This window comes from Rhinolophus sinicus, linkage group LG09 (genome assembly GCF_036562045.2).
Source record: "Rhinolophus sinicus isolate RSC01 linkage group LG09, ASM3656204v1, whole genome shotgun sequence".
NCBI lineage: Eukaryota > Metazoa > Chordata > Mammalia > Chiroptera > Rhinolophidae > Rhinolophus > Rhinolophus sinicus.
In genome coordinates this window covers 70090562-70104055 of record NC_133758.1, presented here as the reverse complement: position 1 = coordinate 70104055, position 13494 = coordinate 70090562, and the positions used below count along the sequence as shown (strand labels likewise).

Genomic DNA, 13494 nt, shown 5'->3' with positions numbered 1-13494 from the left:
ATTTGTTTTGTAAATATATCCCTATTCATCTCAAGTTAGAGGATCAAATCACATTGAAAAGAAAATCAGATCAAGTCCAAAAATTCTAATACTATGTTTTAAATGTAATATTGAAAATATTACATTTTTATGTTAGTCACTTAATCTCCATTTAAAATATGACATGATTCACTGGATGTTTAAGAAAAAAGATAAAAAAGAAAAAAATCTTAGATCTCTTCACAATAGTTTCCCCCCAAACTTGGATTTCATCAAATCTTGTCATTTTAAGAGTTCTACAACTTAAATAATTAGATCTAGGATGTATAATTATTACAGAAAAAAATAAATGAAACACATAGGAAATTACGAAGGGTTAAGCAAAAAACTGTTAAAATGGTTGACGTATTAGCTGAGCAAAATTACCAAGGAATTGCAAAGCCCAAAAGTTTAATTTATGTGAGGTCTAACAATTTCAAGTGTGACTGCTACGAATCAGACCTACAAATGCAATTCTCAGGTTTTAGAGCCAGAACACAAAAATTGTAGCAAAAATACTTTTACAGGCAGAATATTAAATATTGAGTAAAGTGCATTTCAGCCTCTGGAAAAGGAACAGTTTTGTATGAAAAGATATTCAAATAGCCCTTTATTGAGCAACCACAATGAGCCCTGAAGATTTACATGATTAAACTGGAATTCAGTGCCAAAGACAAGAGGGAAGGATTCTTTTCTGGGATGCACAAAGAGATATCCATAATTGAACATCACACTTCCCTAGGGCAGCATGTTTTCTTACATTGACAAGCAGAATGAGGTATTTCAAATCACACATTGCTGGCGTACAGTCATCTATTGCACAGCTATTGTTTTCATGCATTTCTGGCTATTAGGCATCTGTCTATATTTGGTTAGTGAGGCATGCATTTTAAATAATTCTGGTTTTGTGTAAAAGGCTGTAGATATGTTAGTGCAATTACATTTATACAACAATATGTTAAGAATAATTATGGCTTTATTTCGGCTGGTCATACGCACATTTTATATTCAAAGGAGTGGCTATAACTTTAGTGTAATTGGGACAATTAAAATTAACTCTAAGTGGAAAAAACTTTCAGAAGTACCTTTTTTAGACTCAACTTTATGCTTTACTTTGCCTTATTTGTCACAGCTAGCTAAACACACTAATATCACACACTACTAACCCTATGATATGTTGGGAAAATGCCAAACATATCATGTTTACCTAACACTCCATCAAAGTCAGAGCCTAATGATAGATTACGTATTCAATAACTCTTTGTTCTGGATCAAAGAATGCCACATTAATTCAGCTCGATCCTACTATAACTGTTAAACTATGAGAAAGCAGCAATTCTTTTACATTTTACCTTCTATAAGAGTTTCCTCTACTTTCTCACCTGCACCCTAATCAAGTTACATCTTTTCATTTTGTTCCTAAGTTGTAAAGAACATGTTAAACTTAAATCAAATACCAAAACAATTAATGTGCTTTTGTTCCAAAAAGTGACCGTTTATCTAAAAAAACATTTTACCTTCAGCTTTCTATTCAAAAACATTATTTCTGAGGATTAACTCTACTTAACAATATTCAGGTATATTATTAAATTTTGTTTTAAGGTAATTTACCACTATCACATCAAGGCACATAAAATTATTTGGCCTGAACATCTGGTTATGGAAGTCAAACTACCATCGGCGAGCTTCACTTTCAGAAGCCTCTTCAGACCCTCAACCCAGTAATATAGGGTTGATAGCAATGGGAAGATATTTGCAATTTAAGGTAGTCAAAATACATTCTAATTCAAGTGAAACTGCCTTTTTACAGCTTTCAAAGTCACCACAGAAAATGTCTTCAAGTATAGGTATCTTAAATAATTTCTAGCAATTTCATTCTTAGATTTTTTGTTTGGCTTACTAGCTAAAGTCTGAGGTAATACGATACATGCATTTTATATGTTCTTTCAAAATGTGTTCACAACATACTATGGATGATATTTAATGATTTTTCTCATTTAAAGCCTCCATTTTGGCAAATGATAGTTACTTCATTCAGTCAACTCCTCTCAAATAACCTGAATCTATAAACCCCATATTAATTCCACCTGAGAACAATTTTTTGCCCCTTCCCCCACCCCCCCACCCCACCCCCGATGAAAGTACATAGAAGTCCTGGACTGAGAAAATCAGCTGCTTTGGTTATCAAGATTTATCACTTTGGTATACCTAGTTTTATTGTTTTCTATGTGCTAAGGGCTTTACATAAATCACCTCCTTTAATCCTCAAGACTACTCACCAACCTATGAAGCACGTGCCATTAAATTACACCACCATTTCATAGATGAGGAAATTAAGCTTAGAGAAGTTAAGCAACTTGGCTCAGGCACATGGCGAAAAAAGGCTGGGGACTGGACCTGCAAGCAGGTCTGTATGATTCCACAGCCAAACTCTTACCCTCCATGTACCGCTCTTTCTTGTTGCTGAAACCAGCCTGCTTTGGACTCCTCGCATGCCCTGTCATACCAGAACCTTTCACCACATAATAGTCTCTCTGCATCCACTCCTGGATGCTACAGTTTGTTCTCCATTCAGACCCCAGCGGGATCTCTTTAAAATGAAAAACTGTTCAAGTCACTGCTCAGCCTAAAAGCCTCAATGGCTTCCCCTTGGCAAGATCCTGAAAGGTCTGGCTTTGGTCTCCTATCCAGCCTTATCACTTTCCCTCTTGATGCCAGATCCAGCCACTCCAAGTTTTTTCAATTCCTAGAACAGGCCAGCCTCTTCTCACCCTGAGACCTTTGCATCTACTGCACCCTCCATCCGGTATGCTGTGTCCCAATTTCCACAGACCTTTAGCTAAGTAATTTCTACTCATTCTTCAATCTCAGCTCAACACTACTTCCTCAGGAAAGCCTTTTCTAACTACAACCCATCTTACTCCAGACTAGATCTAGTTTCTGTCATACCCTTTCCCAGCACTCGGTACTTCTCCTAGCTAGTCCTTAGCAAGATTTACTGTTACATGTTTCTATGGTCATTTAAATACTCGCTCACTTAATTAATGGAGACGAGTGGTTCTCAAACTTTAGTGTATATCAAAATCACCTGGAGTGCTTACTCAAAAGTGATCACTGGGTCCCACTCCCACAGTATCTGATTCACTACATAAAGCCTGGAACTCTGTACTTACAAGTTCCCATGGATGCTGATGCTGCTGGGCCCTGGATTAATCCAGTACAGTGGTCTCAACCCTGGATAAATATTATACTAGAATCACCTGGAGAGCTTTAGAAATTACCAATGCTCAAGCCCCACTCCCACAGGTTTTGATTTAATTGGGTTAAGGTAGAACCCAGGACATCTTATGCCAAATATTACATTCTTATACTAAAAACCAATTGTTTATCTAAGATTCACATTTAACCGGATGTCTTGTAAATTTTCATTTGTTAAATCTGGCAACTCCACTTATTGGTCCCGTTGTAACTTAAGAGATAGTATGCCATATATAGTACATACATATATATATGATTGCAAGGCGACCTTTCACCTCTGCAGAGTACAAAAAGGGTGGGAATAAAAAAAGTGGGATTTTTAGAACTAAGAGGAATTTTTTTCTTAAGGATTAGACCTTACGAGTAGTTACCAACAGACTGTAAAAGCTTACCCGGAATCTTTTTAAAATAGGGCAAATTGTCACTATCAAATAATTTAACACGATGATTAAATAACTTCCAGGTTCCTTTAAGCTATGAAACCTCATCTTGGGCCCGCAGGGTGACAATGCAGCGGCAACATTATTGCTCTGACATCAACCAGTGAGTCACCTGGGCAGAGCTACTGCTGGGACTAGACACAAAGGAGGTACCCTCTCCTGTATCAAAAGTAATAAAAATTATTTATTTAATAAATACCCCAGAAAAAATAAAATGTTGAACACATGGCCACCTTTGATAATGCAATTCTACCCTTCTCACATCAATGGAGGAAGTCCTCTGCCACTTTCCAATTTTAGAGTAAGATCAGTGATTTCATGTCTTACATCAACTAAAATATTAAATTTGTGTTTTTGATGCTTAAAAGTGTCAACTTAATTCCCGCTTGACATGTTTACTGCATTATGGGTAAAGCAGAGATTTCCAAATTGAGAATCCTTTGGGATCAGTGGCCATCATGTAGTCTTCTACCTCTCCACACAGGTAACTTGCCATGTCTCTGATTTAAGGACAAAGACTCCACGTAAGTGTCGTAAATACTAAATCACATTCTCTTAGGAATACTTATAAAAGTCAATCATTCAAACAATTATTACTATCTGCAGCTTGTACTGAATGCTTACTTGCCAAACTTAACATGACACTTTTTACCTACTCCAGGATTTTAAGAACGGTCTATAAAAAGAGGATACTGAATAATTGCATGGGCATCAGAGTGAATTCCAATTCCCGCTACCTAGATGACAGAACAGAGAAATATGCTTGAACCCAGAGGACCAAGTGTGACAGTGGCAGGAGATGGGGAGGGACCGAGATCATCACACCAAGCTCAAGGTGGGCTATGCGTCTACATGACTTACTTCAATTCACCCAACTTTAAGCAAATACACAAAAATCACTCCAAATTATTTTCTGTGAAATAATGAACATCTAATCCTTGTTAAACAGATATTTCAAAAAAAGACCTATAATTGTATAGAATATTGGCAATTATTGATTTCTTATCTCAGGTAGCTTACCAAATCCGAAAGCATTGGAGCCTCCAATGCTCTGTGAAGCCTGAACACTTGTAGATGTGTATAGTCCTGTCACCAGCAAGCCATCAAAAAAGGTGCTTGTTGAAATTGTCACTGAAATACACAAGGAAGAAAAGAAACCTCAATTAATACAATCAGAATAATGAGATATATTTCTAACGTGTTAGATATTGTCAAAACAATTTTTACTCAGATTAACAAATCATTCTTATACTACCGATGGTAGTGTTTTCTTAATATGTATTACAAATTACAGAAGAGCAAAAAGAAGCTCAGAACTCCAATGTCTGTAATTGCTGGTCCCAAATTTTGTACCTCAGTCCTATCTTTCTACATTCATTTGCACTTTCCCTAGCTATGTGCAAAATCATCTGAAAATAATGTAGTACTGAATAGCTCGTTTCCCCACCTCCACCACCACCCCCGAAGGCAGTCAAAGGCATCACTGGAGTTTTGGCATTGTGATGAGACACTTTTTTTTCCAAGTATTCCATACTGTGGGAAACAATCTTACAATGGCTGAAAGAAGAATAGTAAGATGCACTGTATTTCTTATTGTGAGTCTACATTTCATAGATGAGTCCCCTGAAGTTTTTTTGACAAAAGCAGACTAATTTGCATGAAGACAGTCAGCGCTTTCCCTTTTGAGAACAAGAAAAGAAGACCACTGCATGCTTTAAGTTTCAGAACAAAGTCTACAAGAGGACTCCAAATGGTTTCATAACCAGAAAATCAGGATGTTCCTGGGAAGAAAAGGGTCAAGTTAAATATATCTATCTGTATGCTACTCAGGTTTGGCTTCTTAAAGTTTCATCTTGCTCACCACTCTCAAAATTGATCCTCATTTGCTCCTTTACACAATATTTTCTCCTGCATTGGTTTTATAAGATCAAGATGATGCCATTTGTGGAAAGCAGCTGGGCGAAGGTGGTATTATTTTGGTAGTGCACAGTACAAAGCTATCATCAGGCTTGGAGGCAGTAAGGACCAGTCATATTAACTTTGATGAGAATGTTTAAATTAAACTCCAGGAAATCTAGTGTGTAGAACTGAATAGTCTGAAACATCCACATTAGAAAGTATAAAACAAGACACATATATCATTAGAATACCCTGACACCATGCTACCTCCAAAATGCCATTAGATGTTGGAGTAAATCTCCTTCATATCCTTTAATATATATCCTTTAATATTAATACCCGATACTTTCCACACTGGCATGTAAACTACATGGAAACCACTCAGCAGGGCACTGAGCTAAGAAGTTAACATGTATTATCTCATTTCATTATCAAAACATCTCTATAAAGGGGTACTGTTGTTATTCCCAGGATACAAATGAGGAATTTGTGGAACAAAACAATTAAGAACCTTGTCCAGAACCATCTGATATCATCTAAAAAATCTGACGTTGGTTACCTGGCTTTTCTTCTGTTTTCTCTCTACTTCCCCCAAATCCCAACGTGGCAAAGTGGCCATGGCCAAACCCTTGTTTAATAACAACCTCTTTCCCGGATTATTCACATGTTTGAGGAGTCTTTGAAGAAAAGGAAAGTGAGAGCTGCAGGAGGCAATATCACTGGTATTAGAGAAGGGCCCGGGGTGGCCAGAAGGTGAACCCCAAGGTGGCGAGGTGAGACATGAGATCTGCACACTGGGCACTCATCTGCCGCTACCTGTTCTTGAGCAAAACCACTTCATGCCTTGGAGCCAAAATGTCCTCATCTACAGAATCACACTCTAATCACAAGTCCCCCGTTTTGTTCACCCCAGATTTCCATATTTGGTTCTACTGATGCCTCCATCCTTTGGTTCAAGTGAGCTCATTTCGACTAAGGTAAAAAGAGCTTAAACTGCTCTGTGCCCCCATCCAGTGGGGTTTAGAATTAAGCTACTGCCTGTTAAGCTGACTATCCTGAGCACTAGGCTCCACAGTCATCCTTCACTGCAAATCAGATCCGACCTGCAGTGTCTCACTATGGACCCATGGGACCCTTACTTTACCTACTTCCTCTCCATCTGCTCCACTCCAGTCCAGTAAGATGGCAGCAGTCTTGTATTAATGCACAAACACAGTCCCTGTGGACTCCTCTCCATTCCTTAATACTTCTACTCTGGTTTCTAATTTCAAGATTCTAAAAAGTTAAGGGTTTTATGGATTTCAGAGTGAGGCAAACCTGAATGTGAGTTTCACTTCTCTCTATTTCTGATCAGTGTCAGATCACTCATTTACTAAGAGGGATAATAATACTATCACATTACTGTAAGAATTAAAAGAAATACATGTATCACCTCTCTGTCAATGTATTTACCTCCTTAACACACTATCATGCATATGGTGACTAATCAATAAAAGTTCGTTCCCTTTCCCTGCCTTCTCTGACCTTGAAGCTCTGCCTCTCTCCTCCCTTCCTGAGAACTGGAGTCCTGTACAGATCTCATGGAATCTCCCTCACTAGATGCCTGCACGTATCCACTCACTGGGTTCATTTCTGACCACTACTTCATTTCTGACCACAGTACACACCAAGCCTGAGCTGTGCCCTCAGCGGGCCGAAGACAAGTAGTATCTCCAGCTTGTTACTAATTTGCCCTCCTGTCTGCTCTGTGTTAATTTTAAACAGAGACAAAACATTCTTGGAGAAAGGGCTGAGAAAAAGAAGCACGTGTGGCAGCTCTTGGTCTTTCCTGAGTCCCTCAATTCTAGTCTCAAACTGTTATTTGCCTCACACCAAAACAAAACCCGTCACATCTACCATGACAACTGATAAATTCAATTTACTGATAGCTTTACATATCTAGTGATGTTTCAGTCCCTTAGAGATGTGCACGCAGGAAGATGCCTGCCTGACTTGTATTTGGGTGCTGAGCGTGACCAAGGTCTGCTGTGTCCCTTAGATGTCCATCCAGGCTGCTAATCCCTTGCCAGACCGCCCCTCATTTGCCACCCAGTGCCTCTCCAGACCCAGAGGACGCAGCAAATTTTTTTTTTTTCTTGATTAAACTTACATTTCTTCACAGCATGCCTAATTGTGTGACAAGCGGGCTTGAGCCCTGGTTCTTGCTCACAAGGACGGCATGTTCAGACAGCTCCCTGCAGCGCTACCTCTTAAACTCCACCTGTGTGCACACCTTGGTGATGTCGTGGTGCCTGCCTTTGGGGGGCTGGTAGTTGGAGACAGGCGGTGTGTAATTTGGACCTTCTCTCTCAAAGGGAAACAGACTTGGGTCTCGCTTGATGGCCTCCGCGTGGAGCTCCAGGGACGTTGAGTTGCAGCTCCTGCAGAGCTTCCTGCTGGGCCTCAAGCATGGACCTGATGGCATCTCTCTCCATCTCATGCTCTTGCTGCTTGTACAGGGACCATTTCTTCAGAAGCAAAGCTCTCCGCTCACTCTCCTCAAAGGAGAGCTCAACCTGAGGCCGCTGTCTCACTTGATCCAAGAACCTCACAGGTGTAATAAAATCTTCAATGGGAATTAGCTCCTGGCTAGCCTTTTCCGGTCGTCGAATCCTCTTTTTCAAACGGTCCCTTGCTGGTTGGTCTTTTTCAGGATCTACCTTCTTCTTCTTTCGCAGAGGTTCTGCTCTCATGGGAATGAGTTCCCAGAAAGAGAACAATGACGCTCGCTGGTGGGTGTCTCTAACCTGTGTCAGCCAAGTTCGCAGCCGCCAGCACCGCGAGCGCAAAGCGCGTGCAGTAGCTCCTACCACCGCGGCCGCCATGGCCCCTAAGGTGGCCGACCGGCCGCTTCCGGGCGAGCCCCCGGCTGTCGGCTCGCGGTGCCGCGCACAACGGCCCGGCCGTCCCAACGCTCCGCTCTCCCGGGTTCCGACCTCGGGGAGCGGGATCATGGCTCAGCAAGTTCTGATCTTAACTCCTCCACACGCCTGCTTTGAATCAGTTCTCTGCTTTACACAGACTATTGGGTGCTGAAGCAGCAAAGTCTAGCGAAAACACCTCAGGAATAAGAGGACTGCACTTTATTCCTAATATTATTCTTTTAAATAACATTAATTCCTAATAGTATTATGTCAGACAGAGCAACTTTTCTCTGTGCTTGGTTCTGTTCCTAGTAGTTATGTGAATATCTATTATTTGGTAACCTCGTGGCCAGGTGGTCAGGTGTGAGAAATAATTTCTGAACATTGAGTGTCTTAGAAAAAAATGTAATTAATAAGAAAAACACTTATTAATCTTAGAGTCTCTTGGTTTTAAATGCCATCCGTAAGCTATTGCCAAATTTCTATCCTCAGTCCAGGTCTCTTTATGTCTGTCTTTACATATACTCCAGATATACAGCAAGCTGTTCTCCCACGTCTCCACCTGGATGTCCAAGAGGCGTCTCAACCTCAGCACCACCAAACCTGAACACCCACCCCACCCCCACACCTGCTCCTGCTGAGGCCTTCCCCAGCTCAGTTGATGGGGGCACCATATTCCCTGCTGCTCAAGATGAAAACCCGAGACTACTTGGAATCACCTTCTCCCATACCCTGAATCTAATGAATCAGTAAATCCTGTTGGCTCTGCCTACTGATCATATCCAGAACCTAACCACTTACTGCCTTGTTTCTCCTATGGATTGTTTCCTCAGACATTGCTCTGGGTTCCTGGTTCTACCCTCCTCTCACTACAGTCTATTCTCAGTATACAAGTCAGAGGAATTCTTTTAAAATATACACCAGATCATGTCGCTCCTCTGATTACAACTTTCCAATGCTCTAAGTCAAAGTCTTTACAGCAGTTACGAGGTCCTATGTGATCTGACTCCATTCCCTCTCTGTTCTCATCTTCTGCTCGTTCCCTGGCTTGTTCCACTCCAGCCACATTAGCCTCTGTGCTGTTGCTCAGATACGCCAAGTCTTTGCATTAGCGCTTTCCTCTGCGTTGGAGCCTCTTCCCTCACATACCTGAAAAGCCAATTGCCTCACCTCTTTCAAGTGTTATAAATAGTTCAAACTTCTCTCAATGAAGCCTGCCTTAACCACACTATTTAGAATTGCAAACAGCCCCCATCTCCCTGCCACTATAATCCCCACATTCCCAAAGTTTCATACTTGGTTCTACTTTCTCCCTCTTTTTTTTTTTTTATATAATTATCACCTTGTAACACATTATTATACTGATATATTTACTTATAATACTTTTTGTTTTTATGTTTATTGTCATCCTCATTCTTTAGAATGTAAACTCCATCAACCCAGGTATCTTAAGTGTTTTTGTTCAGTAATATATCTCAAGTGTCTGGAACAATTCCTAACACTTTGGGATGTTCAATAAATATTTATTGAAGCATAAATTAAGGAATAATTCATTCACACAAAAGTGGTGTAAGGATATCTTCACTAGTTTCCAGAGGAAAGTATGTTGTGAACCCTAGACTTCCTATGTCAGATGACTCCCACTTGGAAAAGCCACATGGAAAGAAGACAGAAAAGTTGGCTAGTTATATATTTAAAATGTTTTCCAGAGTGCAAGACAAATCAATGCCGAGATCAAGAGACCCGCCAAAGACATCTGTAAAAACGGCAGACCAACTTAAGTATACAAACATTTTCACATGCTGTATGTTTACACAAATCACCTAAAGAAAAAGTTCCCTGTTTAAAACAAATTGATTATAATCTATTTGTTAGAGTTGAGAATCTAAAGTACTTTTTAAGGGAAAAAATATTTGCATTTGGAAAGCTGCTAGCTTCTTGACACTGTGGATCAAGCGTTCCTTTTCCTCCTTTAAACAGATGTAATGCATCATCCATATGTGAACTGGTGACCAATCTCTTTTTTTAAGTAAGAGGAAATGTTGCTTGTATGGGATACAAAACATATCTTTCTGATCACCAGATTCCCTTTTACTCAAGAAGATAATGGGCCCAATTTCCATATTTGAAAAACATCAAGATATGGGGATTTCTGGTCAAGATGGCAGAGTAGGTAAATGCTATGTTCACCTCCTCTCAGGACCACATCAATTGCAACTAAACCACAGAACAACCATTACTGAGAATTACCTGAAGGCTAGCTGAAGCAAAGCCCTACAACTACAGATATACAGAATAAGTTACCTCGAGACTGGCAGGAGGGGCAGAGATGTGGAACAGGCTGGTCCCACACCTGCGTGCGACCATTAAAAAATCAGAAGGAATATCTCAGCTGTGGAGGTCCTCCTGAGGAGCGATTGGCCCCAGCCCCTCCCCAGCCCAGGGTTCAGAGCTGGGGAGAAAAGTCCCCATAACTTATGGCTGTGAAAACCAGCAGAGATTGTGAATGAGTGAGACAAAGGGTGGCGCACTCACAGGTGCTCCTCTTAAAGGGACCAAGCATGGACTTACTCACCAACAGAATCACTGGCTCTGAGCTCCAGCACTGGGGCAGCAGCTGCAGAGGCGACAGAGACATACTAGGGTGTGTGGGGGAGGGAACTGAGTTGTCTAGCCTCAGGGCCAGGGCTGGAGAGGCAGCTTTCTCCCAGACCAAGGAGCTGGTGGAAGCCATTGTTTCTTTGTTGAGCCCTCTCTCTCCTTGTGAGCAGACACAGGTAGACGGCACATCTGAGTCTCCATCAAACCGGCTAACACCTTTCATCTGCCCTATCCTAGTGATTCCTGGAGACCCCACCCCACTCAACCTTCCAGCACACCCAAGCCATTTCCAGGGGCTTTTCTGTATAAACAGCCTGTCTTAGCTCATGCTGCAGACATTCCTAAAATCTCTCAAAGGTTCACAAAACCCAAATAAACAGCATCTGGCTTTGGCGTGTCCTGTACCTCTGGCAGAACAGCCCTAAGCTGGCACCAGCAACAGCCGGCCATGGTGCATGACTTGGCCTCAAACAACCAATTTTTGTTAATTACAGCATTGTTTATAATGGCCAAGATGTGGATGCAGCATGGGTGTCCATCGATGGATGAATGAATAAAGAGTATACAATGGAATATTGCTTGGCCATTGGAAGGGAATGGGTTCTTGCCATCTGCAGCGGCGTGGAGGGACCTGGAGGGTGTTTGTGATGAGTGGAGTATGTCAGACAGAGAAACAGATGCAGTGTGATTTCACTTATATGTGGAATCTAAATAACAAAATAAACAAACAAACAAAACAGAAACAAACTCATAGATACAGAGAACATTTTGATGGTTGCCAGATGGAAAGGGTTGGGACTGGATGAAAAAGGGGAAGGGATTTAGAAGTACAAATTGGTTGTTACAAAGTAGTTTTGGGGATGTAGGAGATGTAGGGTATAGCATAAGGAATAGTCAATAATATTGTAATAACTATGTATGGTGTCAGATGGGTACTAGATTTATTGGGATGATAGATGGGAGGGGTGTTGGGGGACAGAGTGAAAAAGGTGAAGGCATTAAGAAGTACAAATATTAGTTACAAAAAAGTCACAGGGATGTAAAGTAAAGCACAGGGAATATAGTCAATAATATGGTAATAACTATATATAGTGCCAGGTGAGTACTAGACTAGTTAGGAGGACTATGCATTAAATTATACAAATGTCTAACCACTATGCTGTACACCTGAAATTAATATAAAATAATACTGAATGTCAGCTGTAATTGAAAATTTTTAATAATGGAGAAAAAAGGTAAAGGGTCATAAGAGGTTCAAATTTCCAGGTATAAAACAAATAAGTCAAGGGGATGTAATATACAGCATGGGGAATATAGTCAATAATATTGTGATAGCATGGTACAGTGTCAAGTGGTTATTGGACTTATGGTGATCACTTCTATAGGTATATAAATGTGGAATAATTATGGTGTTCCCAAAATCAATATAACATTGTATGCTAGCTATATTTTCATACAAATCTTAAAAAAAAAAAAAAAAAAAAAAGAAAGAAAGAAAAAAGAAAAACAAACAAAAAAAAACACTTGACATAGTTTGGATTCCCTGCTATACTGTAGGAAACTTCAGAATGTCTAAACCCATGTTTTTACTGACTAGAGCAATGGCAGTGAACACAAGAGCAATCCCAGGGAGATGCTGCAAACTTTATACCAAGGCACTTGGACTTTGAAATATTGGGAGCACCCTTCTCTCTGTCCCTCTTTCCCTTTTTATCAACTGCTTCCACTTATCTCTACTTGCGGCCTCTGGTTAATCCAGCAGAGTTTCCTTTAATATAAAATAAAAAGGCCTCCATAGAAACGAACAATTGTTTCAGGCTGTGGGGCTGCTCTGGCCAGCTGCCCTTAGCTGTGTAATTCTGCAGCATCAGCCCCTGCCAATTCCAGTTTTCATTTGGGTCCTCTCCCCTTACCTTAGTCTCTGGTATCTTCCTGATTCCTTCCTATCAAGCTTCATCTGCCCTGCAATGTGCACTGGCTCTTACCCTTCCTATGTGTCCTGACTTGACTTTCTTCTAATTCCACTGGGACTCACCCTTCAAGCACTATTTTAGCTTCTCTAGTCTTAGCTCATCACTTACATCCACAAACTTCTGCCACCCAAACAACTGGACTAATCTTCCTGAAAGCAGAAGAGTGGCCTATGATAATATAAAGGAATGGTTTACTATACACAATCAGACTTTATACACATTCAGAACTAAACTATATATAAGACCTTCTATGAGCCAAAAACTGTGTTAGCACTGTAATTTGGGTTTTATTAACTAGAAAGGCAAAAATAAATATTTAGAACTAGTTCCCTATTAGCAAAATGTTTATAAACTCTACCTGATACCTTAGCAATTATAGCTATTTTATACAAATTAAAAGAG

The 13494-nt window shown here is 40.4% G+C and overlaps 1 protein-coding gene and 1 pseudogene across 4 annotated transcripts in view; both read right to left on the bottom strand.

Moving 5' to 3' along the window:
* Window positions 1-13494, bottom strand: part of RELN (reelin) — a 502053-nt gene that overhangs the window by 424001 nt on the left and 64558 nt on the right. For all 4 annotated transcript variants that reach the window (XM_074340625.1, XM_074340624.1, XM_074340623.1 and 1 more), the window contains exon 2: window positions 4737-4847. In XM_074340625.1, the coding sequence (XP_074196726.1) occupies window positions 4737-4847 (111 nt within the window). The remainder of the gene's footprint in view (window positions 1-4736; window positions 4848-13494) is intronic.
* Window positions 7767-8479, bottom strand: LOC109435615 (large ribosomal subunit protein mL40; annotated as a pseudogene).